We start from the raw sequence: 26,869 nt of genomic DNA, 5'->3' as shown, positions 1-26,869 counted from the left end.
CTATACTAAGGCTGAAAGCTGAAAATTTCTACCAAACTTTAAAGAATCATTTGTCAAATCTAGTATTGCCTCTCAGTCTTCAGGCTGGATTGTAGACACTCTAGCTAAATGAGTAAATACATAGAGAAGTTGGTTTTTCTGATTCCAAGAATCACAAGTTATCATCTGCCAAATGTAAGTTCTGTTTTGATATGTTAATGTTGTATCATAATGTCTGTTGTTATTCTCCTTACTGCAGTGGTGGGATTCAAATAATTTAATGACCAATTCTTTGCTCTAATTACTGTTTTAAGTATTAAAAAAACAATATACCAAAAGGTAGTTTATTATTTCATGCATTTAATACTTAAATAAGAACAATAAAAGAGGTATACAAAATTAGATTATGTTAATGTCTAGGCTGTGGATCATCTCATAATATCTTGGAAATTTTGGGCATAACACAAAGATGAAACAAATGACAGTTTGTCACACCCTGGTTGGCACTTTTTATGTTTGTTTACTGAAGTAACAAACACAAAGGAATTAAAATGTAGTATTTCAGCAAATGTATAATGAGTTTTATGAAATAAATAAATAAATATTACAAGCATAGTTCCGTCAAATTTTTTACCTTTTCTCACGTATGGACGGAATGAACATTACTACTGGCATTTAGAAATGCAGTTGTGCAGATGAACATTAAAAAAAGAGTAAGAAATGTAAATTTGTGATTTCCGCATTGGGCAGCTGCCGATGCACCCACCCTAGAGAGAACCCTGATTATAAATGGAATTTTAACAACTGGTTCAACAAACTCAACAAAAAATTAGGTACCAGTTCTGCTGAACTAGTGTGAACTGCCTAAATCCCACCACTGTTTTACCAGTAAGAAAAAAAGATAAACTAATAAAAATAGATTAATGTCCTTTGCATAGAAATATCAAAATGTTAACATTTTTCAGATGTAAAAATCTACAAAATGTTTTTATAACCTTTATATTACTAATTCAAAACTCTACAAATATGCCTGGAAGTCAAGCAGCTATTAGAGGTAATCTCTGTTGCTCCGGTGGAATGCAAAAAACCACCCATGTCAGTGGTAGGATGTGGTTGTCAAAGTTAGGATTATTAGCTAGGCTCAACACTGGAACTGACATTTTTTAAAAAGAAACCAAGAATACTCTATATTATATTTTAGTGCCTCTTGAAAATGTCTAGGTCAAAATTAGAGCAATCTAAATTTATCTCCTACTTAGAATGTGCAAGTCCATTGTCCTAAAATTGTCAAGTCCCTATTATCTGATAGCACATCACAGAGAAAAGTAGGCAGACTGCCTGTGCCACATCCAATTTAAAGTAAAAATCTTAACTCTAATTGGACAAAAAGAGACAAAAACAGATTTTTTTTATTTTAATACTTCATTTGTCACTTGTGAAAACTGTACTTTTTATCATTAAAGGTTTGATTTAAAGTGAACCTGACATAAACAAAAAATCTTTTTATGCCACCCTTATTTCCTCTAAAAGAAAGGAGACCACCATTTATTACCAGGCATGCTGTAAATAATGCTAATCTGTCTTTCTGCTTTTATTTTCTCTCCTTCTGTCTGATTCTTTCAGCATTCCACTACCAGAGTGAGTCTCCTAAAATATCTCTGATTCACATTATTCTTTGTCTTAAAAGTACTTACTGTCTCTTATTCCTTCAGAATTTTTATCTAAGACCCTTCACTTCCATTTGAGGTCTTTCATTTAGCCACCATTCACTTTTTACACCTACTCTGTCACTATTACCTGTAAACAAACCTCCTGTAGTAATCCACTTAATGTTCCCTTCATCCTCTTTCTGGAGAATGTACTTTTGTTTAGCTTAGTTTTGCTGTGTTTTGTTTTCTTGCAATATCCTCCCCTCCTCCTTAACATTCATCTTTCAAAATCTAGTCAAAATACCAGCTCCTCTACAAAAGTTCCCTGAGAATACCCACATAAAGATGTCTCTCCCTTCCTGTGGGCTCTTCTTACAGGGATGTTCTTCATTAATCATATATTTCCTTGGGCCATCTTTAAACTTATTAATACTTCAAACCCTTTACACCTTTGTGTGCTTATATTATCTCAAGAAATAGATTATGAATTCCTTGAAGGCAGTAGCCATTTCCTAAAATCCTCTTTATCGATTATAATAGCTAGCACAATGTCTTTGATAAAATAGGTTACAATTATTGTTCCTTAAATCAAGGATTTCTAAAACATTTAAGAAGGAAGCAGACTATAAATATGAGGAAACTGAGGTCCAGAATCATTAGTTAGCCATTCTAATGTGACTAGCAGCCAGTCAAAAGTTTGGTTTGCTTGATTATTAAAGATCTTTTCTACTTATACCAAGGTTATATTATTTTATTAATTGATTGGTTTTTCCAAGCCAGCTAATTAATGAAATCTCCTGACAATTATAAAATATATTCATATATGATTGCATGTATATGGTTACTTATAAATACATGTCTATAAATAATAATAGGCATAAACAACTACAGTTTCTCTACAGATACTAGTATTTCAAGGGCAACTTCAAAGAAGTAAATTATAATGATTTATAAAGTAAGAGAAAATATGCAGGAATTATGATGACAATGAGGTATTAACATTTTTAATACACTTTGAGTAACATGAACAATATTCTAGTGAGAAGCAAATACTAAAAAATCTCTGATGTCCTGTTAAAATCTTATGCTCTGCCGTATAGGACTGTAAACATATCATTGCAAATCTGTGTTTTTCCATGAAAGTGAATAAATAGGTCAGTTTAATTCCTGTGATATTTAAAATGTAGTGGACAATTGCAAGTTCAATTTTATACTAGTCTAAATATGCTAGTATGTGAAAATATGTAGGAAAAATATTACTGAAGAAAATTAAATTAACAAATACTTTTAATTCAACAGCAACTTGGGTTCTGGTGAAAGTTTGACATACACTAGATTCATCCCTTTAAAGCGCTTTATCTCTAGGTAGTTTAACATTAATGTTACACAGTGTCACTTACCATCTTTCAGGATGGTTTCTCGCTCTGTGCCATCAAGCTTCTGCCGGCCAATTAGGAAACTGGTGGTGTCAGCAAAGTAGATATAATTGGTTTCCGCATGAAAATCTAAAGCACGCGGGTTTACCAGATTTTCTATGGGGATCATGTATTCATCCGCTATCTTGGTATTCAAGTCCATTCCTCTAACGATTCCTGGGCGTCCTTTCCCATAAAAAAGAAACAACTCATTTTTGGGTCCTGCAGAAGAAAGATTACAAACATAAACAACTGATGCTCCTAATCTTCTTTACACTGCATAATGCCACTGTTTAATTAACTGGCACAATTAGCGTTTTTAAAATTCAATACCAAAAATTAAACTCTAAAATATGCCAAATGTATCTTGATGCAGGAAGGCCAGCTAATTGCATTACTTTAATTAAAATAGAAATTACTTTTGTGAATGGGTTCTATTTAGTTAATTATTCTTTTGTCTGTAACTGTCAGTATAGCAAAAAATATGAAAGATCATTGGAAAACTTGTAACTGTAAAGTGGACATTTATCAAAACATCCAGCACATTTAATTTTACAACTCATTACAACATATCTAACACGTTTTGTAGATAGCAACTGTAGAATTCTTTATGTTTGACAATGCTAAAACTTTAGAATATATAAACGCTCTCTCAGAGTTTGTATCTACTGATTGTCAGAGACAAAAGAATCACATATTATGACATACTTTCATGTGAATATATTAAAGTTATCTAGTGATGTGATCTATTATTTTTAATAAATGAAATCAAATGTCATTATAGCCTCACTTTTTTCTTCACATCTTAATTAGAATGTTAGAAGTTAATGCCAGTAACTCTGATGTACAACACCGTTACCAAAAAACAAAAGAAAACAATAACAAAAGCCCGAAGCAAAACTGTCACTTGGGTTAAAAGGCCAAAATCAAGTGATCTTTCTCTACAGGGTGAACAGACTCCTTCAGACTTTTATAAGTATACATGCAAGTTCTCCAATTGCAAGGTCATACTATACTTAATTTAGTCTACATAATTTTGAAGGCATTACTTTATATGAAAGAAAACATATATTGTTTTATTTTTAAATAGTGAAGATACAAGTGACTCAATTATATTGCAATAATGATACCACGTGACTTTTAGTAAAATATCTTTATCATAGAAAGTTTGAAAAAAAAAAACTAATAACTCAAACACAGTACCTTCAATACAAATTATATTATCATTCTATTTTCTTTCTATTTTTAAATTAGTATTATTGAATGTTAAATGTATGTGAACAAACTTTGTAACTTCTTAATATATATAGAATAAAAATAAAACAAGTTTCATGTACTTAGCACAGACCCTAAGAATATTTCCAAATATAGGAAGGCATGCACATGCCCCTATTCCATCCCAGAGACACTGATACCCTTATTATTCGGTTTATCATGGATTTTTTTAAAGTTTTAGAAATATGTGGTATGTATTTCCCAAGAGTAGTGGTTTAACTCCACATGTTTAAATTTTATATGTAAATTTTCCTGTGAATTAATATTATTCTTAATGCATTCTTAATATTAAACTTGTCATCATTGTTCATTTTCACTGTTATATTGCATTGCTTTCTGTGTGACTATTTCAAATTTAATTTACCTAGCTGATTTTTGAATGGAAAATTACTTATATAGAAGAGGGCACTCTATTTTTATATTCTACTTTTATTATTATATCTTGGTATCAAAATTATGTTCTATGTGATTCTTTATTTTAAGCCTTACATTCTTTCAAAGTGATTAGTGTGATACACAATAATTTGCCAAACCATTCCCCAGTTGGTTTTATTCTTTTATCATTATAATAATACAGAGATAAGAATTTCTTCAACCTACTATTTAATACATTTTTAGATGATCTCTTACATTTCCAGAAATAAAATTACTGGGTAAAAAATATTTACACTCCTTTTCCTTATTGTCCTCATAGCCTCTCAGTGTCTGAATATTTTTAAAATAATGTATAATATTATTTAAAATAAAATAGTACATATTAATTTGGAAATTAACATTCTTGAGTATTTTCTACCAACTTTATATGCATACTTTCTTTCTCTCTCTCTCTCTCTCTCTCTCTCTCTTTTTTGTATTTTCCTGAAGTAAGAAGTGGGTAGGCAGAGAGACAAAATCCTATATGTGTCCAAATGGGATCCACCCAGCAAGCCCACTGGGGGGCGATGCTCTGCCCATCTGAGGCATTGCTCTGCTGCAACTGAAGCCATTCTAGTGCTTGAGGCAGAGGCCATGGAGCCATTCTTAGTGCCTGGGCCACCTTTGCTCCAATGGAGCTTTGGCTGCAGGAGGGAAAGAGAAAGATAGAGTGAACAGAGAGGGGGAAAGGTGGAGAAGCAGATGGGTGCTTCTCCTGTGTTCCATGGTCAGAAATCAAATCCAGGGCTTCCACACACCAGGCCAACGCTCTACCACTGAGCCAGCCTGCCAGGGCTGCATACCTTTTTTAATAAAATACAGATATAGTACATATGTATTTTAGTACCTAATTTTATTTTATTTTATTCTAATTTTTATTTATTTTTTTTATCTATTTTGAGAGAGAGAGAGAGACAGGAAGGGAGAGAGAGTGTACTTTCACTCTAGTTGTACACTGAGATTCCTGCCAGGGCTTTGACTGTGTTCATACCAGTGACCTTGGGCTCCCATGTCAGCGAGCTTTGGGGTCATGTGGACTACTTTCCCACTAAAGCCAGTGACCCTGCACTGATGAGCCCATGTGCAGAACCAGCAACCTCAGGACTTCAAAACAGTGACTTCAGCATTCTGGGTCAACATTTTATCCACTGTGCCACCAAAGCTCAGGCTTGTAGTCCCTAATTTAATAAAATAATATTTTTTGTTTTCAATAAAAAGTGTTCAAAACATTCTTTTCAATGGCAACATCATGTTCTCTATGAAAGAGGCAATAGAATATACAGTGGTGCCGCATCTATCGCGGGGGTCAGGTTCCAGAACCTCCTTCAGGCAAAACCCGCAAAGTAGCAACCTTATATTTATTTTATTATTTATATATATATTTAAGGTTTTATAAACCCTCCTCACACTCTTATAAACCTTTCCCACACTGTTACTAACCTTTCTCATACTTATTTTGCTTATTTTACTGCAAAAATAATTGAAATACTAAATATATAAAATTATCTATATACCACAAAATCTGACGATATAGCGAAAAATCTGCAATACAAAATTAGAAATATACAATTTAAAAATCCGCAATACAGTGAGACCGTGAAAAGTGAACCACAACATGGTGAGGGACCATAGCTTTGACTGTGTTTGTACCAGTGTCCCCTTGCTTAAGCCAGTGACCTTGGGCTTTCATGCCAGCGAGCTTTGGGGTCATGTGGATTACTTCCCCACTAAAGCCAGTGACCCTGCAATGATGAGCCCACGTGCAGAACCAGCAATCTCAGTGGTGACGGACAATGGTAGTTAGCTACTTACCTATTGTTAGATATATAGATTGTTTCTGAGTTTTTATTATAAGTACAATAACAATGAATTTCTTCAGTCAAAAGTGGGATAACTAGGTAAAAGATAAATCAGCTTTTTGTCTTTTGTATGTATTTCTGGCTTTATAATTGTTATATATATAACTTTACAAAAGTTTTAACAATATCCAATTCTATTACCAATACATAGGCACTAGTTTAACTGTACCCACTCTTGTTAACATTTATTTTTGCATTTATCTTTAATATCTATTTTAACTGGTAATTGGAAAACCTAGTATTTCATTTGTTTAATGTATGTGTGTATGTGTGTATATCTATTTTAAATAAGTTCCCTATTTTTTTCTTTAATCACTTTTTTTGTTATTCAATACCTATTTTAAAGTTTTTATTAATGTGTTTTCTTGACTTATATATAACTTAAAACTAAAAATTATGTATTTTAGAGATTAATATATACACATGGTTCTGGTTTTGAGTTAAGTACCTAAAATCAGACATAATAACTCGAGTTTGGAATATGGAAATAAGGCCATTTTTTCTGCTTCTGCTGGTGTGCACAGAATGGAGAAAAGGAGTTTCTCTACATTGATATTATTATTCCTTTGTGTATAGCAGAGGCAAGGACAGGGTGTCTTGTTTGGTTTGTATTGTTACATTTTATTTGCTTGTAGGGTACTCTCAGTTGCTGCATGTTTTTGGAGCTACTAGTTGTGGTGCAAGGTGCAAGCTTCCTAATCCCTGGATCTCAGATACAAGCTATGTTTTTTGAAGTTAACATTGCCATCAGTGGCTTCCTGATTTCTTACCTTCTGATTTTGGCAGATGTCCCAGCTTTAAGCCAGGTTAGTTTGATGAGAGTTTTGAGGGATGTTCTGAAGACACATTCTAGAAGCTGCTGCTTCAAGCTTTTCAATCAATAATTTTGTGAGCACCCTTTTGCATTTGCCCTTTTCTGTTTAAAACACCTAAAATTGTTTCTGTTTTCATAAATGTACCCTGATTGACACTACATAAGGGCTGACTAAAGCTTATGCAACTCAGATCTTATGCTGTGTTCTGACATGTGTAAATATTTGTACATATATGTGTATGCATATATAAATGTATATGTTGATATTTTTCCATGACATGCCATCACTTCCCAAGTGGTACCCAGGACAGTTTAAAGTCTGGCTATGCAAACATTACCTACATACACAAACAAACATGCCTACAAAATTTCTATCTTAAGAATTTTGACCCAGTATCCTCACTTATCCAGAGGATTTCAGGAACATGAGATCTGCTATCTATATGTTCCTAGCATTTAATATGAAGTTAAAAATAAAAACAAAATACTAAAATGCATATAATTTATTGCAGTTGAACCTCTTGGTTCTTGTAAAGTATTTATATCATTAATTCTAACTGTTTAGGCTAAAAATTATAACAACTTTAGTGGTCTCATTTCATAGTCCTCAGTAAGCACATGACCAGAAAAGAGATAGCAGGACAGTGACCAAAGGAGGAGAACTGGCAGAAATGAGAAACCACCGCTGGGACAAAATAAAGACAAAATGGCCATTGTAAAAAGCAGCCATAACAGCTTTAAAAATTATAGTATTTGGGCACATTTATAGAGCAACCATCCCCAATGGACACCATTTTTAAAAGGGCCATTCTACTATATGGGATTGCCAAGATCTCCCAAGTAAAAACCTTAACTAATTTTTGTGTAAAAATTTAGACTTACAAAAGTTATTTATAAAAAATGTGTTGGCTATTTCAGTAAATAACAATTAAATTACTCTAGAATATTTAAGAATAAAACAAAAATATATCTATTTGAAGTTTTAAATAAAATTGTTAAAATCATTAATTAGCAAAGCTCCATTTACCTGGAACATTAAATAATAAAATGAATTCCACTCCCTAATGATACTGGATAAGGTGAAGAATAACTTCATGTAAATTTGTGTGGGACTAAACAACACACTTATTACTAGGAGAAGCATCTTGCTTTGGATAAGAGAAAATCTGGTCAGCCAATGATATGAGCTCATTAGAACAAAAATATTCTTTAATAAAGGAATAAAAGAGGCCCTGGCCGATTGGCTCAGTGGTAGAGTGTCAGCCTGGCGTGCAGGAGTCCCGGGTTCGATTCCCGGCCAGGGCACAGAGGAGAAGCGCCCATCTGCTTCTCCACCCCTCCCCCTCCCTCTCCTTCCTCTCTGTCTCTCTCTTCCCCTCCCGCAGCCAAGGCTCCATTGGAGCAAAGTTGGCCAGGGTGCTGAGGATGGCTCTATGGCCTCTGCCTCAGGTGCTAGAATGGCTCTGGTTGCAACAGAGCAATGCCCCAGATGGGCAGAGCATCGCCCCCTGGTGGGCATGCCAGGTGGATCCCAGTCGGGTGCATGCGGGATTCTGTCCGACTGCCTCCCAGTTTTCAACTTTAGAAAAATATAAATAAATAAACAAATGAAAGTTCTTCCTAAAAAACTTTTATAAAGTATATTTACTGAAGATCCATGAATTTAGTCACTCTATAGCCCAGTTTTCTCATTCCTTGTCACACACAGCACACAAACAGCCACAAATACTGATTTTGAGAACAGTGACGACTACATATTGCAGGCAGACTTCACCTGCTGAAATCTCTCGTTACTGCTGATGTTGATGATGCTAATTAATACTAAAAACCTTATTCCAAAGCAGTACCTGCTGGCGAAATGTTTGATTTTGACAACATACTTTTGCATGACCTGCCATCACTTCCCAAGTTGAAGCCAGTCCTGCAGCGACAGGTCCGTGTTTTGTAACTGCTGCTGAGCAGACAGATGTGTGAACATCCCCCTGGCATTCCATATGGATCCACTTCACATGCATGGCTTCTGACTACAACAAATAAAAAAAATCACACTTGAAATTCTCCAAAGACAAGCTAATTATGTACTTCAGTATGTGGAACTTTTTTTACAGTACTGGAAGAAGAATCCTATCAAAAAAACAAAAAACAAAACCCAACCAACCAAACAAGAAAACAACTAAATATCAAACTATTTAGTACCAGAATCAGTTAGAAAGAGTTTAAACCCCATAGAAGAGAGGCAGAGATTTGCAAAAATCCTCCTATGACTACATTTAAAAACAGTTTTGAAAGATACTATGCTTTTCTATTAATTTGAAGCACTTACATGTAAACAAAATAAAAGCAATATTTTTAGTGCATGCTTGTACACTTTTAAAACATACATTTCTTTCAAACATAAAAGGTACTACTGTAAAAATATCTTAGTTTTGGTAGTTAAGCAGAAAATAATGTTTTTATAATAGTTCATTTTATGGGTATCTAACCTAGACTAAAGGTGATTCAGTGATTATCTTTACTGAAAAATGCTAAGACTTTTTTTTTTCAATTTTGAATCTGATGTCATTTTGAGTACCCTATTATAAAATTAATTGTAATGTGTGTGTGTGACTGAAACTGTCACAAAGAGGGTCTACAAGGCCCTAATTATGTTTCTTCTTCATTTCTCCAATTTCATTTCCTGCTTCTCTTCCTTTAGTTTACCCTGCTCCAAACATATGAGACTGTTTGCTGCTGTTTGAACAATCAAAACAGGCTCTTCCACATGGTCTTTGCACTTCCTCATCTCTACCTGTCTTTCTCCTTCAATTATTTCAAGTTTTCATTCAATTTTATCTTCTTATTGGGGCTTCCTCTGACTATTCAATAACACAATGTAAACTGCCCCCACACCTGACACTCCTTATCTTTCTTATCTTTCTCTAAACATATGTTAATGTTTAGATAAGTCTAAATTAGTGTTAATTTGAAGCCCAAAAAGATGAATATTTTGATAGCAGCTTTTGTATTTTATTCTATATATCATTGAACCTAAATTGTATTCATAAATGAACATCACTAATATGCTACACAAAATCACTACTTTGTGTTTTTAAGGAATACCTAGAAACATTGTAGTCTTGTCATTAGAAATTATTTTTAATAACAATGTGTTAAAAACAATTAAGATGTTACATCAAAAGGCCCCAACAATTGCAATAAAACTGAACTGATATTGCATGAAAGTCAACTAATTTGAAATGTCTACAAAAACAATACCCAAAAAACTTCTTAGCATCTTAGCATCTGGGTTTCTAGTCTACCTGCATGATGATTGAAAGTTCCTTCCTCTGCCTCAATCCTAGCTATCATTTCAATTATATGGTTGTAGAAATAATTTGCCAGCAACTGAACAATCTGCCATTCAGACTTGTGAAGGGAGCCCTATTCCAATTTGTCAAGTAGACAAGTATACTTTTTGTTAATCAGACATGGAATTTATGACTCACCCACTTGCACACCATACAAAGACACAAGGACCATATCCCCACTTGATTCACCATTATGAAGGCTATGAAGAAGTCTGGCATCTCACCTATTGGTTGAGTTCTTTTGTGATAGATTTGGATTCCTCGAGCATTTTCCATTTTAATAAATGAATGCATATCAGTGGCATTAAAACGGTTTATCCTTATGATATTGAAGTTATCAGAAATGGTTGCATATAAATAGTCTTCAAACACAGTTATACCATAAAGTTGTCTGACCTAGAAAGAGGGGCAAAAATAACTATAATTTTTAATTATGCTGCTTTCAACTTGAAAAAAAAAGTGATTGACATTTACTACCATGGACAATTCCATAGTAGAGGAGTCACAGTGTACTGTTGTTTACTTCAAAGAATTCAACATTTTACCAATTTAAAAAGTTTACTCTGAGAATAAAACATCATGCAGTAGTAGATAAAGCAGTAGCAAATGCATGGAAGAAGTTGTATTCATGTTTTAAGAAAACATATTCAGTAGCTACTTTTCAAAAGCCAGCAAAAACCAAACATTAATATGCTTATGGCACTGTTATACAAAATTCAAGATATTTTTATGAGCTGCTTATTCATATAGTTATAGATATGCAGAATCTGCAGAAGTATACTTCTGCTTTTGAAAGAACTGGTTCTACATGAAAATTTGTTTTATAAGTTAAAAGTCCCATTTTTTTAAAATCCCACATTAAATTTAGATTAATACTTGCCTAGCATGAAAAATAATAAATAATAAAATTTGGAATAATTGTAAATAAAATGTCAGCATTTTACTCAGAAATTGCATTTTTTCTAAAGCTTATTCATAATAGAAATGGAACTGTTTGCTTGTGAGTACCAATGTTTATTGCTATATATGACACTCTAATAGTGCATATCTCCTTGGCAGAGGTCATGGGAATTGGGAGGAAGAATAGACAATTTTTAACTTGAATTTTATTGGGGTGACATTGGTAAACGTAATTTTACAGGTTTCAGATGCTCAATTCTACAACACATTTTGGCACACTATATTGTCTGTTCATCCCCCCAAGTCAAGTCTTTGTCCATCACCTTGCATCCCCATTTCCACCTCCTGTATCGCCAACTCCCTGCAATCAGCACACTGTTGTCTGTGCCTATGAGTTTTGTGTGTGTGTGTGTGTGTGTGTGTGCTTTTATTGCTTTATCCCTCTACCTCCCTCTTGAAATCATGGAAAGTTTCTAGTAAAGCAGAGAAGGAATGAGTATACTGATTTTTCACATTAAAGGCACATGCTAGACACATTGCCTTTAAGTAGTCCTTGTGCTATACTTAATTGAAAATGATTCTGGTCCACAGTATGGTAGAGATTTCAATTTGCTGTAGAAATTTTGATAAAAAAAAACATTTGTCACTATATTTTAGCATTGTATTGTACTTTTAGAACAATTTTAGTATAGATTTGTAGTTAACAGAATTTGAGAAAGCTTGCAGTTTGACTATAAAAATTTCTATAGGCCCTGGCCAGTTGGCTCAGTAGTAGAGCGTCGGCCTGGCGTGCGGGAGTCCAGGGTTCGATTCCCCGACAGGGCACACAGGAGAAGCGCCCATCTGCTTCTCCACCCCTCCCCCTCTCCTTCCTCTCTGTCTCTCTCTTCCCCTCCTGCAGCCTAGGCTCCATTAGAGCAAAAGATGGCCGGGGCGCTGGGGATGGCTCCTTGGCCTCTGCCCCAGGTGCTGGAGTGGCTCTGGTCGCGACAGAGCGACGCCCCGGATGGGCAGAGCATCGCCCCCTGGTGGGCATGCCGGGTGGATCCTGGCTGGGCACATGCGGGAGTCTGTCTGACTGCCTCCCCGTTTCCAGCTTCAGAAAAATACAAAAAAAAAAATTCTATAGAATAAAATTACAGAATTTTCTGTTTTCATCAGAAAATCTTGTTAGTTCTGTACTTAAAACAAAATATTTGATTTTTTATCTCTCAAGCATATATGATTCATCATTACTCTTTATAATAATCTCATAGGACACATAATTAGAAGGCTGGCTTTTTTTGCACATTGTTTTTGTATGACATCTCATTTCTTCATGTTTATGCTAGAAATGAAAGAGTGGAATGAATAGGGAGAATCATTTGATGTTAAAGCCCAAATAATCTTTTTTTATGTTTTATTTCCCAGTAACTTGTGTGCGTATGTGTGTGTGAGCACACATGTATTTACTGGTATCATTTTCAACATAGTTGACATCATATTAATTGAATATATCTATGACTCAATTTTGACTAGGGAAATCTTTTCTTTTTCCAATATAATAACAAACAAGCTGAACTCTTTCATTACCAATAATTTCATGCATTTTTTCTCAAAATTTAGGGCCATCTGTCTAGGAGGGTATGTTTGTGATATACCCACATTACACTGTATGTTACTGACAACCACATCCCAGGAGAGAGGGTATGAGTACAGAAGCAGCAGTTGGTCAAGGTAGAAAACATGTTCATACTGTAAAGATCAAATTTACTCATTGCCTCCTGGCCTGCCTTTAGAAGGGTCTGTTCCTCCTGAAGTGAGCTCACTGCTGCCTGCTCCGCTAACTACCTTGATAAAGGTGGGAGGAGTTTGGAGTGGTGTATAGACCAGACCTATTTATCTGTTGGATTACTTAGTGGCAGACCAACAAAATGCAGGCAATATAATGAAAAAATAAATGAAAACTTAAAAACTTTAGATGTTAAAAAACTGTTTAGCTATGAGGAAAATCATTTAAATTCTTTATCCTTGATTAAAATTTTAACTATTATGGGTAAAAGAGATGGCCCATCATAATCATTTTAGAGATTAGATTCTAAGGCCTGCTAAAGAAATCAAGGATGTCTGGACTGATGCAGGTGAAAAATATCTGGCCTTACTTTTAATGTTAGACATTTTCTTTCTTTGTTAATCATCCCAATTAGTGCATTTGTTTATTTTCCAAGAAAGGAAGACATTTCATTGTCAAAAGCTGAAAGAAAAAATAACTTAGCCCTGGCCAGTTGGCTTAGTGGTAGAGCGTCGGCCTGGCATGCAGGAGTCCTGGGTTTGATTCCCTGCCAGGGCACACAGGAGAAGCACCCATCTGCTTCTCCACCCCTCCCCCTCTCCTTCCTCTCTGTCTCTCTCTTCCCCTCCCACAGCCGAGGCTCCATTGGAGCAAAGATGGCCCGGGTACTGAGGATGGCTCTGTGGCCTCTGCCTCAGGCGCCAGAATGGCTCTGGTTGCAACAGAACGACGCCCCAAGATGGGCAGAGCATCGTCCCCTGGTGGGCATGCCAGGTGGATCTCGGTTGGGCGCATGCGGGAGTCTGTCTGACTGCCTCCCCGTTTCCAACTTCAGGGAAAAAAAAGAGTTAAAAAAAAAGTTAAAAAAAAAGAAAGGAAAAGTAACTTTAAGGGATAATTAAAGAATATTCTTGCTTTGCATTGCAAAATAAAGCAAATGATTCAATATTTCATTTCCATAGAATAGAATTTCACATGAAATTAGCAGTCAGTGAGGTAAAACTGAAGTTGAAAAAGCACACTCTTAAATAAGCCTCGTTTCCACTTAGCAATTTCTTTTGATTTATCTACTGAGTGTTATTGGAAAAAAATCTTTTATTAAGCAAGAAAAATATTATTCAGATTGGAAAATAATTGATCATGTCTATAGTCTTTTAATTCTGTGCAAATTTTGAATTTAGTAAAAATTTAATTTTAATTTTTTTTTCAAAAGTTGCACTGAAGTCTTATTTTAGGTACTATTTGAATAACATCAGAAGGCAAAATCTGATCCAACCTAATACTTCTATAAGCATGTATTTGCTTTTGTTAGCAAAATATCTCCAATGCTATGTGGGATAAATAAATTAAATAAGTTCCTTATAAATTAAATACTTAAATTAGTTTTTCCTAAATAGGTTATAAGACTTGTCCTATTCTAATATATTTGTTTCTTATTAGTAGAGCATTTTGTTTGTTTGTTTGGTGCTCTTGTTTTATTTATATATTTACTTTTATTAATTTATTTTAGAGAGAGAGGAAAGGAGAGAGATAGAGAGATCAGTTTATTGGTCCACTTATTTGTGCACTCATTGGTTGGCTCTTATATGTGCCCTGACTGGTGACCGAGCCTGCATCCTGTGTATCAGGATGACGCTCTAACCACCTGGGCTACTTAGCCAGGACTGTTGTTTGTGTGTGTTTGTGCTTTGTTTTTAATATATGGAAGGAAGAAATAAGCAGCATCTCCAATATACAGAATGCACTGTGAAAAGAACATTCTTTCATATAGAAAATATATCACAATTTTTGTGATACACTGAAGCTTCACTTCATAAGATGGTCAACATTGAGATTTTGGGTCTTCTTATTGTAATACTATACATTTTATTACCTTAGTTGCATTTTCTAAGAAAATTATTCTTACTTGTCTGCCTTGAATAATAGTGTGCCTGTTTTTCCCTTGATAGTCCACGACTTCCACATAGTCCAAGTAAAGATCTACCCAGTAAACCAATTTGTTGACGAGGTCTAGTGCCAGCGCCGTGGGCTGCTCCGTCTTTGAATCAATTATTCTTGTTCTGTTTACCCCATCCATGTCACATCTCTCCACTTTGGCCACATTCCCATAGTCAGTAAAGAAAAGTTTTCTGTTGAAAGAAAACTAAGTGTTAAAGTCGAGGAGGGATAAAAGCATATTTAATAGAACCATCTGTAAAAAGCAGAAATCTTCTAATTTATTTCAGTGGTTACATCTGTTAGCTTCCCATAACCATTTCCATATAATATCACTCATAAACAGAGAAATCTGTTAATGAATATTGCAGGGCATAAGGGAGCAGGTTAACCAACAACTGTAAAATTTCCCCAAAACGAATGATTATAGTAGGTTTATTTTTGTATTAGGAGAAATGTTTCTTTAAGCCTCATAGAGCCACACACATACAGCACAGAAGATGCATACAGCCCACTTGGCATAAACTTCAGAAGTGAGCCTAGTCACCAGGCCAGGGCACGTGAGCCATCAGGCTTTATCTTCAACCTGCTTTTCAAATTGGCTGGTAATGTCCGTCTCCTATAAAAGCTATTATGTGCAGCTCACTGATGCTCTGAGTGGTAGTGAATCACAAACCTGCGATGGAATTAAACAGATGAAAAAGCAAATATGTTGTTTGTAGCAATGGTAATAAAACATAAATATCCCAGCAGAAGCAATCCCAAATTTTTGCAAATAGTCCCCAAACACAAAAATTCATGGAAAAAAATAAAGCCATTTCTTCTTGTTTTCTCCTTACATATGCAGAAGAAAAGGCTGAGAAGCAATGCTGACCTCAGAAAAAAAAAAACAAAAACCTTCCAGGAAGCACTAACAGTGTCTGTCAAAGGTTTAAGTACCTTAAGCACTTCAGTGTCTAATATTTGATTAGTATTCACTGTGTTTAGTAAGCACAAATAAATTTCAATTAACCTGACAATATTTTAACAAGATTACCTACTCATGAGACTAAATTACATTTGTAAATAGAAGACCATTTGCTTTGACTAAATATAATCTCAAAGATAATCTGATTTACAGTGCCTAAGCAACATTAAGATTACCTAGAGTACAGAATATTTGATTTTACCAACTTGGTCAATTAGTTTTTGGTTACTTTTCTCAATATGCTTGCATTATCTAACAGTAGGAGATATCTTTTAAGCTGAAAAGTATTATTTAACTTTAATTTAGCTCTTTCTGCCATGGGAGGCTTTGACTAATTTTTAAACATTGATGCATATAGGTCTGTGATATCGGGAGCTAGACTTTAATATGAGTATATATTTTGCCTAATGTTCTTGAAAGATCAATTTATCACAATAAGTTAACGGTTATTTTTCAAGTGGCATTCCATTCAGGTGAAGAGCTTTCTATTCTACTGAGGAGTAAATAAAGGGACATATGGTGTTATGTTTTACTGTCATGTTAAATACTCAAATCTTTGCTTCTGTGCTGCCCATCTCTCTCTTTCTGCTTCCATCTGGCATCTCTTCTTTCTCCACTTGTAAATTAAATTGCTCATAGCTACCTCAAGTCAAGTTGCGAAGGCGTTCCCAATTTCTCTCTCTCTTAATGAAGAATACTGCCTTCTCTCATGTCACATGAAACTCTCTTCTTACCCAATACCAAAATACCTTTCCTCTTAAAGTTTGCTCTTTTGACTTGTTCATTTCACACAAATGAAAAATGGACAGTGCAGGTAGCCTGGCTTTGGACATAGAGAGTTGGAAGCTTTGGCACACTATGTATATATACTGTGATACATATAAATGTACAGAGATAGTGATATGAAGCAGGTGAGTGCAACTATTCACATGGTGTTGAAGAGAAAAGGTGACTGTGGTGCAATAGCGACTACCCTGAAGTCATCTCGAGATGACTTAATTAGACATGACCTCAAAGTAGAAAAGAGAAGAATGCCAAGACAAGAACCACTGAGGCATACTTTTAAAAGAAAAAGAGAAAATAAGTAAAGATCAAAGGTTATGATCAAAGAAATAACACAAAGTCTCATAGAAGTCTCAGAGTGGAAAGTTCCAGAATAAAGGATTGCAGTGGCTGGCTGGGTAAATCACTGCACAATAGATAAATAAATAAATAAATAAATAAATAAATAGAAAAGAAAAAATATAGATTAAGAAAATGCATTAAGTTTGGTATTTGTTAAAATACTAGAAATTGTGGTAATTCTATTGAGAATTTTAATTATGTAAAAAATGTTGATCTGATGATAATGAGGAGTTCAGGAAAATGTAATTTTTTTCCCAATATTTTCTGTGATGCTAACCTACTATTGCAAGAATGACAACACAAGTGATTCTTCTATTTATTCAAGGTCATAATAAAACTGATTGAATAAGTTTCAACCAATGTATGGAAAAAAAGCATAAATATACAATTATTCAAACATTTACTATTTTGGGTTTTTTTTTTGTAACAGAGACAGAGAGAGACAGAGAGACGGACAGATAGGGACAAACAGACTGAAAGGAGAGACATGAGAAGCATCAGTTCTTCATTGTGGCACTTTAGTTGTTTACTGATTGCTTTCTCATATGTGCCTTGACTAGGGGGCTACAGCAGAGTGAATGACCCCTTGCTCAAGCCAGTGACCTTGGGCTCAAGCCAGCAACCTTGGGCTCAAGCTGGTGAGCTTTACTTAAACCAGATGAGCCGCACTCAAGCTGGCGACCTCAGTGTTTTGAAATTGGGTCCTTTGTATCCCAGTTCAACACTCTATTCACTGTGCCACCGCCTTGTAAGCCAAACTTCTACTGTTTTAATGAAAATGTAAAATCAAAAGAACAAGAGGACGTTGGATATTTGAAGTGGCACTGAACTGCAAGAAACAATAAAGAATCCCCCAGCAGACAGCAGATTAACTAGTGCCCTGTGGAGATGTAAAAGATTTTTACATTAAAGTTGAAGCTTTACACCAAATTAAACCTTGCCAGACTTCAAAATATTGACTATGATGAGTTGTGTTCACTTAAATTAAAATGCAAGAAATGGAAGAGTTCTCTCAGAGAACAACTAAACACTGCAAGCAGTAAATACCTATAGTTACATGATTTGTAGCTATGTCTTTGCTTGCTTTAGAACTGTTTAATTTTATTTTAAAATGTCCTACTACTGTTACAGAGAAATGCTTCATTACAAAGGCATTTTCTAATTGTGATATTATAACGAATGGCTGTATTATAATAAATAAACAAAGCTAAAGTTTTATATCACCTAAACTCTGTATTTCATTTGTGATGAAAGTGTAGTTTCGTGGTTGAAAATTACTCTTTTCTTTCGTATTAATTATTTTTCCAAATTTACAAAAAGCAAATAGGCTTCTGTAAATCCTATTATCTCATTTATCTTTATAATTACCTGTGAAATAGAAGGGGCAGATTATTTTTATCTCACTAATGAAAAAGGCTCAAAATCCACATGGTAAGTAAGCAAGCCATTGTCAGAGCCACAATACAAATGTTTATTGTCATACCTTTTGTGTTTAACTTACTGTTTTTAGTAATTTCAAACTTAGAGAAAAGTTGTAAGAACAGAATGAATGCCTATACCCTTCCCCTGGATTCACCAGTTGTTTACCTTTTGTCCCTCTGGCTACTTCTAGTATTGTCTGAACCTCTTGACAGTAAATTACAGACACATGACCTTTTACACCTGCATACTTCAGGCTGTATTTCCTAAGTATAAGAACATTCTCTTGTATAACCACAGTATACCTATCAAATCAATAATTTTAATACTGATATAATACATAGTTTTTATGCAAATTTAACCTGTTGACTAATAATGTTCTATGTAGTAAGATTTCCTGCATTTTTTCCTGATTTAGAATCCAATCTGGCATCACGTATTGCATTTAATTGTCTTTTCTCTCTACCCTCCTTTAATCTTACACAGAAAGCTGTCCTGTTTTTCATGATGTTACCATTTCTAACGGGTAAATATGAGCTGTTTTGAAGAATATTCCTATTTTGAATTTTCCTGATATTTTTTTATAATCAGATTATGTTATATCTTTTTAACTCGAATACAATGGTATTATATTTTATTGTTACTGCTTCTGGGCTTAAAAACCATGAGTAAATCTATGTTCTACATCAGAAATTCCATAAAATAAAACACAGATGGTAGTTTGGAATCTCATTTATTCAGCGTTTTTGGAACATTTAACTCTGTTAACTGCCGGTGTTCTCAGTCAACTGTTCGGCATCTCCTCTCCCCAGGAAACAAGTGCATTGTGCTGATGCCAGAAGAGCAGGGACCCCGTGTAGCACTCGGCCTGTGGATGGCAGACCATTCCCGAATCCACTTTATGCCACTTTCCCTCGGGATTGAATACTGACATTACTTTTCTCCCTGTTATTTTCTGTGGTATCAATTATCTTTTATTCTACAACATCAGGGAAAAATTAAATTAAGTTTGCTATTCTCTTGTTGTTATTCACTTATATTTTGAATGTCATTCTATTGGTTTTCCATTAATAAAAAAATAAAGTTAAACTATTTTCTAACTATTGTTTCTACTTTAAGGTATGTTTAACTTTAAGGTCATAAAGATGAGAAACATTTCTTTAAAACTTAAAATTCTGCATTCAGTTCATTAAACTTATAATTCAGCATCTGTAGTAAATAGAATTTTTATCATTTTGGCTTCTTTATTTCATCAGATTTGAGAAATTGGTTTTTATCTGACACTTTTGTTGATTACATAAGTAGCTCTCTTTTACTATAGATATGTCAGATTTATAAAGTTGAAGATAGTAAGAAACTTTGAGTATTGTAGGCAAAGTTGCCTGACATCAATCAATGTTGCAAAGGGAGCATTCACAGACAGTGATAGAGAACTGTGCTTACAGAGTTATGCCTCCAATCATCCCAACCCTTTAAAGCAAACCAACTGTTACACATACTGACATCTTAAAATGTGTATCTTTTTGCACCTGGTAAAAATAAAATTTACTTCTGCTAGAGATATTTGTTGTAAATGATGTACTTTTTGTACTTCTATACATTGTTCAAAAAGGACAAAGGAAAATTTTAACACATCAGAGTCCAGTCCACATCCTTTTGTGTGTGTGTGTGTGTGTGTGTGTGTGGCAGAGAGATAGAGAGAGGGACAGATAGGGACAGACAGACAAGAAGGGAGAGAGATGAGAAGCAATAGCTCTTCATTTTGGTTCCTTAGTTGTTCATTGATTGCTTTCTCATATGTGCCTTGACAAAAGAGCTACCGCAGAGCAAGTGACCTAAGCCAGCAAACTTGGGCTCAAGCCAGTGACCTTTGGGCTCAACCCAGAGACCACGGGGTCATGTGTATGATCCCACGCTTAAACTAGTAAGCCCACATTCAAGCTGTTGAGCCCATGTTCAGGTCTGCGACCTCAGGGTTTCAAACCTGGGTCCTCTGGGTCCCATTCTGATGCTTTATCCACTGTGCCACTGCTTGATCACACCAGTCCACATCCTTTAACTTCATAGTTAACCCTGGTTTTGTGTCCCCATTTGTAGCCCTAATGTTTTGGTTATAATTTAATGATAGAATTTAGAAATTTTGAGAGTTCTCACAATGAAATCACCTACCATTCACTTTTACTGTATAAAATTTGGTTACATAACAAGCTTTTCGTAAGGAAGTAGATGAGAGAAGAGTGAGACATAATATTAAGGGGTCATAGGCCTTGGCCAGTTGGCTTAGTTGTAGAGCATCGCCCCAGCATGTGGAAGTCTTGGGTTCTATTCCAAGCCAGGGTCATAGGAGAGGCACATATCTGCTTCTCCACCCTTTCCCCCTCTCCTTTTTCTCCATCTCTCTCTTCTCCTCCCACAGCCAAGGCTCCATTGGAGCAAAGTTGGCCCGGCACTGAGGATGGCTCCATGGCCTCCACCTCAGGTGCTAGAATGTCTCTGGTTGCAGTGGGCAATGCCCCAGATGGGCAGAGCATCACCCCCTAGTGGACATGCTGGGTGGATCCCAGTTGGGTGCATGCAGGAGTCTGTCTGTCTGCATTCCCGCTTCTCATGTCAGAAAAATACTAAACAAACAAACAAACAAAAAACAAACAAACTAGGGGGTCATATATTATCAGATTTTGTGTTTGTTGTTTTTTTTGAGTGAGAGAGAGAAGGCAGGCAGGAAAGAAGAGAGAAGCATCCATTTTTTGCTGCAGCACCTTAGTTGTTCATTGATTGTTTTCTCATATGTGCCTTGATAAGGGGGCTCCAGCTTAGCCAGTGACCCTTGCTGATGCCAGTGACCTTGGGGTAAGCCAGTGACCTTGGGCTTTAATCCAGCCACCTCTGAGCTCAAGATAATGACCACAGGGTCATATCTATAGTCTTACTCTCAAGCCAACCACCCTGTGCTCAGGCTAGCGAGGTGCACTCAAGCTGTTGACTTCAGGGTTTCGAACCTTTGTCCTCTGCATCCCAGGCCAACACTCTATCTACTGTGCCACCACCCTGTCAGGAATTGCCAGATTTTTTTAATTACTGTTTTGATTAAGGCTTAGCAAATCCTCTGTATTTATTAATCATATGATGACATAGATAACTGTGTATTTTTACATTTCAGGAAAATGATGTTTTTTCCTGAGCAAGGATTATGTTAGAAGTTCACTTTTTAGTCTTAATTATAAAATAAATGTGTTATCCAAATAACATTAACAGTAATAAAACCAATTTTTTTCTTCCATTGTATATTCAAGAATTAAACAAGAAAGCAACTTCTCAAATTATATACATTAAGTATATTAAAATAAAGTAAAAATATTAAATATTTAACATTGCAACTCTAAAATGCAAATGCAAATCTGAAAGAGTAATGAATCTCTGGAGTAAGAGGTTTAAATTCAAATTCTATTAGCCCCTGCTACTTAAGGGATGTGAATAATAAGCAACCAAATTATTTTCTCTGTCTAGTCAAGAATATTCAAGAAAGTTAATTACCAATTTTTACTTATTTGGGTTTTCGTTTTCATTATTAGAAAAACCTTTCTTGAACTTAGGTTTTCAGTTCGTACTTAAACACACAGAAAGTAAACTTCACATACAGACTCCAAATCTCAGCCAGATACTTTATATTCTGGAATCATTCCCACTAATGATTTTACATGTATTAGATATGTCAGCCAATGTGGCTGACTCAGTCAACACCCATAGTTACCGAGACCTGTCCCACTAGTTATTGTCCCTGAGAGGGGCAGCCTTATGTGTGAATATCATTTCTCTCCTTCCTGTTTAGAGATAAGTATATCAAGGGGAATATGTGATACAAATGAAACCAAATCATAGACTGAAGTGAATCATTAGTATACTTTCTCTAAAAAATCATACTCAAGAAGTGTGGAACTCATGCAGTGGGCAGTTGTGCTATCATGGTGAAGATGAGCAGGCAGGTGGGAGTGCTGCTGAGAGAGAAGGATTGCGGGAACACAGTGCAGGGCTTGGCTCAGGAACCAGAAGACAGGAAAATGGAAAGAAAAGTAACACGGAGTCCTTGAGTGAGGAATTACCCAGGCCCCAGCGAATCTATCTTTACTTCCCGTCCTTAGCTATATGAACACATGAGATCTTCCATATCCTCTTGGGATATCTCTTTATGTGTGAGTAGCTTCAGTAGTTTTGCAATACCAGATAGCTAAAGGGTCCTGAGTGAACCATTACATTGCATAATGTTCCATTTTAAGATTCAGAAAATTCTTGTTGTGAGGATTTTAAAAAATCAAAAATTATACTATACTGCTCATAAAAATTAGGGGATATTTCAAAAATAAATATGAAGCAATAAAATATCCCTTAATTTTTGTGAGCAATATACTTTAGAAATATTTTATATAGAAATGTTAACTCTAAATAAAGCAATCCTTTAAAAATTTTAACATGTAACCATCTTGGCATTGGGTCACATTATAAATAGAAACCATCTGAAATGTTTTTACAGTCTCCCACGAAAACACAAAGAAAAAGGGCATTAATAATGAACATCAATTTTTAAAAAAAATCACCTCTCTTTATTCCTTCTAAATTCAATGTATTATTCAAGCCACAGATTTCAAAATTCCTTCCTTAATCCAAGGTGGGTAAGCTCTCTCACAACCTCAAATACAGTTTCTTTCAATCTCCACCTAACCCGAACTCTGACTCTAACTCATTCTTAAATTTTTTTTAATTGATTTGAGAGAAAGAGAAAGACAGAGAGAGAAAGCCATCAACTTGTTGTTTCTCTTAGTTGTGCATTCACTGGTTGCTTCTCCTATGTGTCCTGACCTGAGAAGGGATCAAACCTCAAACCTCAGCTCACCAGGATGAAGCTCTATCCACTGAACCATCTGGTCAAGATCTCATTTTATTTTATCCAAGTTAGTCTCTTAGGCTTTTCTTTTTCTATGTTTTTAATTTTCCATATTCTGATTGGCCTAAAGTTAACTTAAAAAAAGTAATAAACCTTCCATTGTAAAAGAGGAGTGATAAAATCAAAGAGAAATAGAAAGATTTGCACATTATTATAACTTTTACTTTTTATCTTTATCAGACAGATATTTCACCAATGTTTAACATGAATTAAACACACAGTGGAAATAAATATAAAATCATCTTTTCCTGAATCACTGTTGTCTAAGGGTGGAGGCATTGTTACTTTTAGCAAGAAAAAGGCTGGTTCACCTTCCGTGCTTATGATCCATCACCACTTCCTGTATTCTCCAAGGAAAGAACCACTTGATTTCCATTCACTAGCTCGTTCCTACCACCAATGGCCACTCTTAACTGCAAAAGCCAAATCTAACCACCTGAAAGGTAAAGACACACTTGGCCTATCATTTCAATTACCTGGCAGCCCTTATTCAAGCTGTAATTGAAATCTTACAATCACATCTTTATTTAAGACAAAATCTTTGAACATTCTCGCCTTTTTTATATAGGTTTCTGCTCAAAGTGCAGTGCAACCTAACATTCTGTCCACTCATACACCAACTCCCTCTTTACCCAAACTTTTCTGAATGGCCCTCTGAAAATCCTACTCCATGATCACAACCTCTCCAATATCCTAAGACTATACTTTGAATATTTCTTCCAACATTTTGCCTTTACTGATACTTGGCAAATTCTGAGGTCATCCTTTCTCAGTGGTCACTGAAAATGTGGACTCCTGACTAGGACCACAGGGGTAGATGTAAATCAGTGGCCTCCCCGATACGAATTTCAGAATATTATTCTCCTCTTACCTTTTAACATCTTCTACTTTTTGAGGGTCTCAGCAACAGGCTGTATCACTAACAGCACCAATCCTCAAAGAATCATCTACCAACATTTTGACACTTAGTTCTCATTTTTATTTAAGATTCAGCATCTAACTTTTTCTCTTGCTAACCATTCCAAACCAGGAAAGTCAGTAATTCTAATATCCACAGGATAATGCATCCACAACGATTTCCCTTGTTTTCTGACCTCCTCACTGTCTATGGTCTTTTATTTCCAGTATACTTCAACCACAAATTTCTATGTTTTAAAATTATGCAGTAGTATAATCTCCTAGTTTGATAGAGAACCCAGTTTGGTAGTTATGCATTTGTACATGTGTAGAGAACAGAGATTCAAAAAATATTTTGGAGTATGAATCAACAGAATTTGATAGTTAATTAAGTGGGGATAAGGGTGAGTGGAGAGCAATATTCTATTATAACTTTCATAAAATACATTTCCTGAATATATTGTGCCTTCAGGTTTTTCTCAGGAAGTCTACCTGTCTTCTGAGATCTCAAGCTGTCATTCTATTTAGTACAAAAAATAGATTTTACAGTATGGCATATTGTTTTTTATAACCAAGGGCAATGCTATCTTAGAACTATTTCAGGGGTCAGCTTGCAGGCGTCATACTCAAAAATTCACGCTCAAAACAATTGACTCATGTGGAAGAGTAGAATATTTGCAGTAATATATTAGATGTCAAAAAGTTGCTTATTGAGATATGCAGAGATATATAACCTAATTTATGCACTTAAGCAAGTTCTATTAATTTTAAAGACTTTATTATTATTATTATTATTACTATTATTCTGAGCTGAAATAAAAATAATGGCAGTCTCAGAAGCAACTAAGGTAAGTACCCATGAAGTTGTAGACTGCTGAACAAATCTGGTTTACTGCTATGCTAATTACTAGTTAGCTGAACTATCAATATCTCTTCTAAATTCTTACTAAGTGGAGAGGGGAAAAACAGTGGGCAGAAAAGAGAAACCTTAACTACAGCATAGTTTTCTTTTATATTATTATGTATTGTTTATACTTGTATGCACATCTCAGCTTGCTGTTGGAACAGAATGTGCAATAATAGTGCAATGATGATAAAATAATATGGTTACATAGATAAATCACACTATAAAAAATTTTCTCTGTTTGATGTTTACGTTCCTAGCTGTGAAAGGCAGATCTAATTAGAAAAAAATAAGTCAAAAGTCCTATAAAGCAATAAAAGGCACCAAATATATAAAGAAGTAAAAATTTCATTATTTGCTTATGATATACTATACATAGAAAACCCTAAAGTCTCAGTCAAAAAACTACTGGACCTAATAAATGAATTCAGCAAGATGGCAGGATATAAAATTAATATTCAGAAATCAGAGGCATTTTTATACACCAACAATAAACTGTCTGAAAGAGAAATTAAGAAAACAATCCCCTTCACTACTGCAACAACAACAAAGAAAGTACCTATGAGTAAATTTAACCAAGGAGATTAAAGACTTATACTCAGAAAATTATAAAACATTGATAAAAGAAATCAAGAAAGATACAAACAAGTCGAAGCATATACTGTGTTCATGGAGAGGAAGAATAAACATCATTAAAATGTCTATATTACCCAAAGCAAATTATAAATTCAATGCAATTCCTATTAAAATATCAATGACATACTTCAAAGATATAGGACAAATATTCCAAAAATTTATATGGAACCAAAAAAGAACACAGATAGCTTCAGCAATCTTGAAAAAAAAGAATAAAGTGGGTAGTATCACACTTCCTGATATCAAGTTACACTGCAAGTCCATTTTACAAAAAACAACTTGGTACTGGCATAAGAACAGGCACATATATCAATGGAACAGAACAGACAATCTAGAAATAAACCCACACCTTTATGGTCAACTGATATTTGACAAAGGAGGTAAGAGCATACAATGGAGTAAAGACAGCCTCTTCAACAAATGGTGTTGGGAAAATTGGACAGCTACCTGAAAAAAAATGAAACTAGACCACCAATTTACATCACTCACAAAAATAAACTCAAAATGGATAAAATACTTAAATGTAAGTCGTGAAGCCATAATCATCTTGGAAGAAAACATAGGCAGTAAGCTCTCCGACATCTCTCGCAGCAATAGATTTGCTAATTTATCTCCACGGGCAAG

At 34.9% G+C, this 26,869-nt stretch overlaps 1 protein-coding gene across 1 annotated transcript in view; it reads right to left on the bottom strand.

Annotated features, from left to right (window-relative positions):
* The window catches only part of LRP1B (LDL receptor related protein 1B), a 2,131,860-nt gene that overhangs the window by 979,052 nt on the left and 1,125,939 nt on the right, over nt 1–26,869 (bottom strand). Inside the window, exons 8-11 of the mRNA XM_066281034.1 lie at nt 15,330–15,552; nt 10,977–11,148; nt 9,286–9,429; nt 3,029–3,265 (exon numbers count right to left, since the gene is read on the bottom strand). Of these exons, the coding sequence (XP_066137131.1) occupies nt 3,029–3,265; nt 9,286–9,429; nt 10,977–11,148; nt 15,330–15,552 (776 nt within the window). The remainder of the gene's footprint in view (nt 1–3,028; nt 3,266–9,285; nt 9,430–10,976; nt 11,149–15,329; nt 15,553–26,869) is intronic.

This window comes from Saccopteryx bilineata, chromosome 5, assembly GCF_036850765.1.
Source record: "Saccopteryx bilineata isolate mSacBil1 chromosome 5, mSacBil1_pri_phased_curated, whole genome shotgun sequence".
Lineage (NCBI taxonomy): Eukaryota > Metazoa > Chordata > Mammalia > Chiroptera > Emballonuridae > Saccopteryx > Saccopteryx bilineata.
This window is presented reverse-complemented; position numbering and strand designations above follow the sequence as displayed.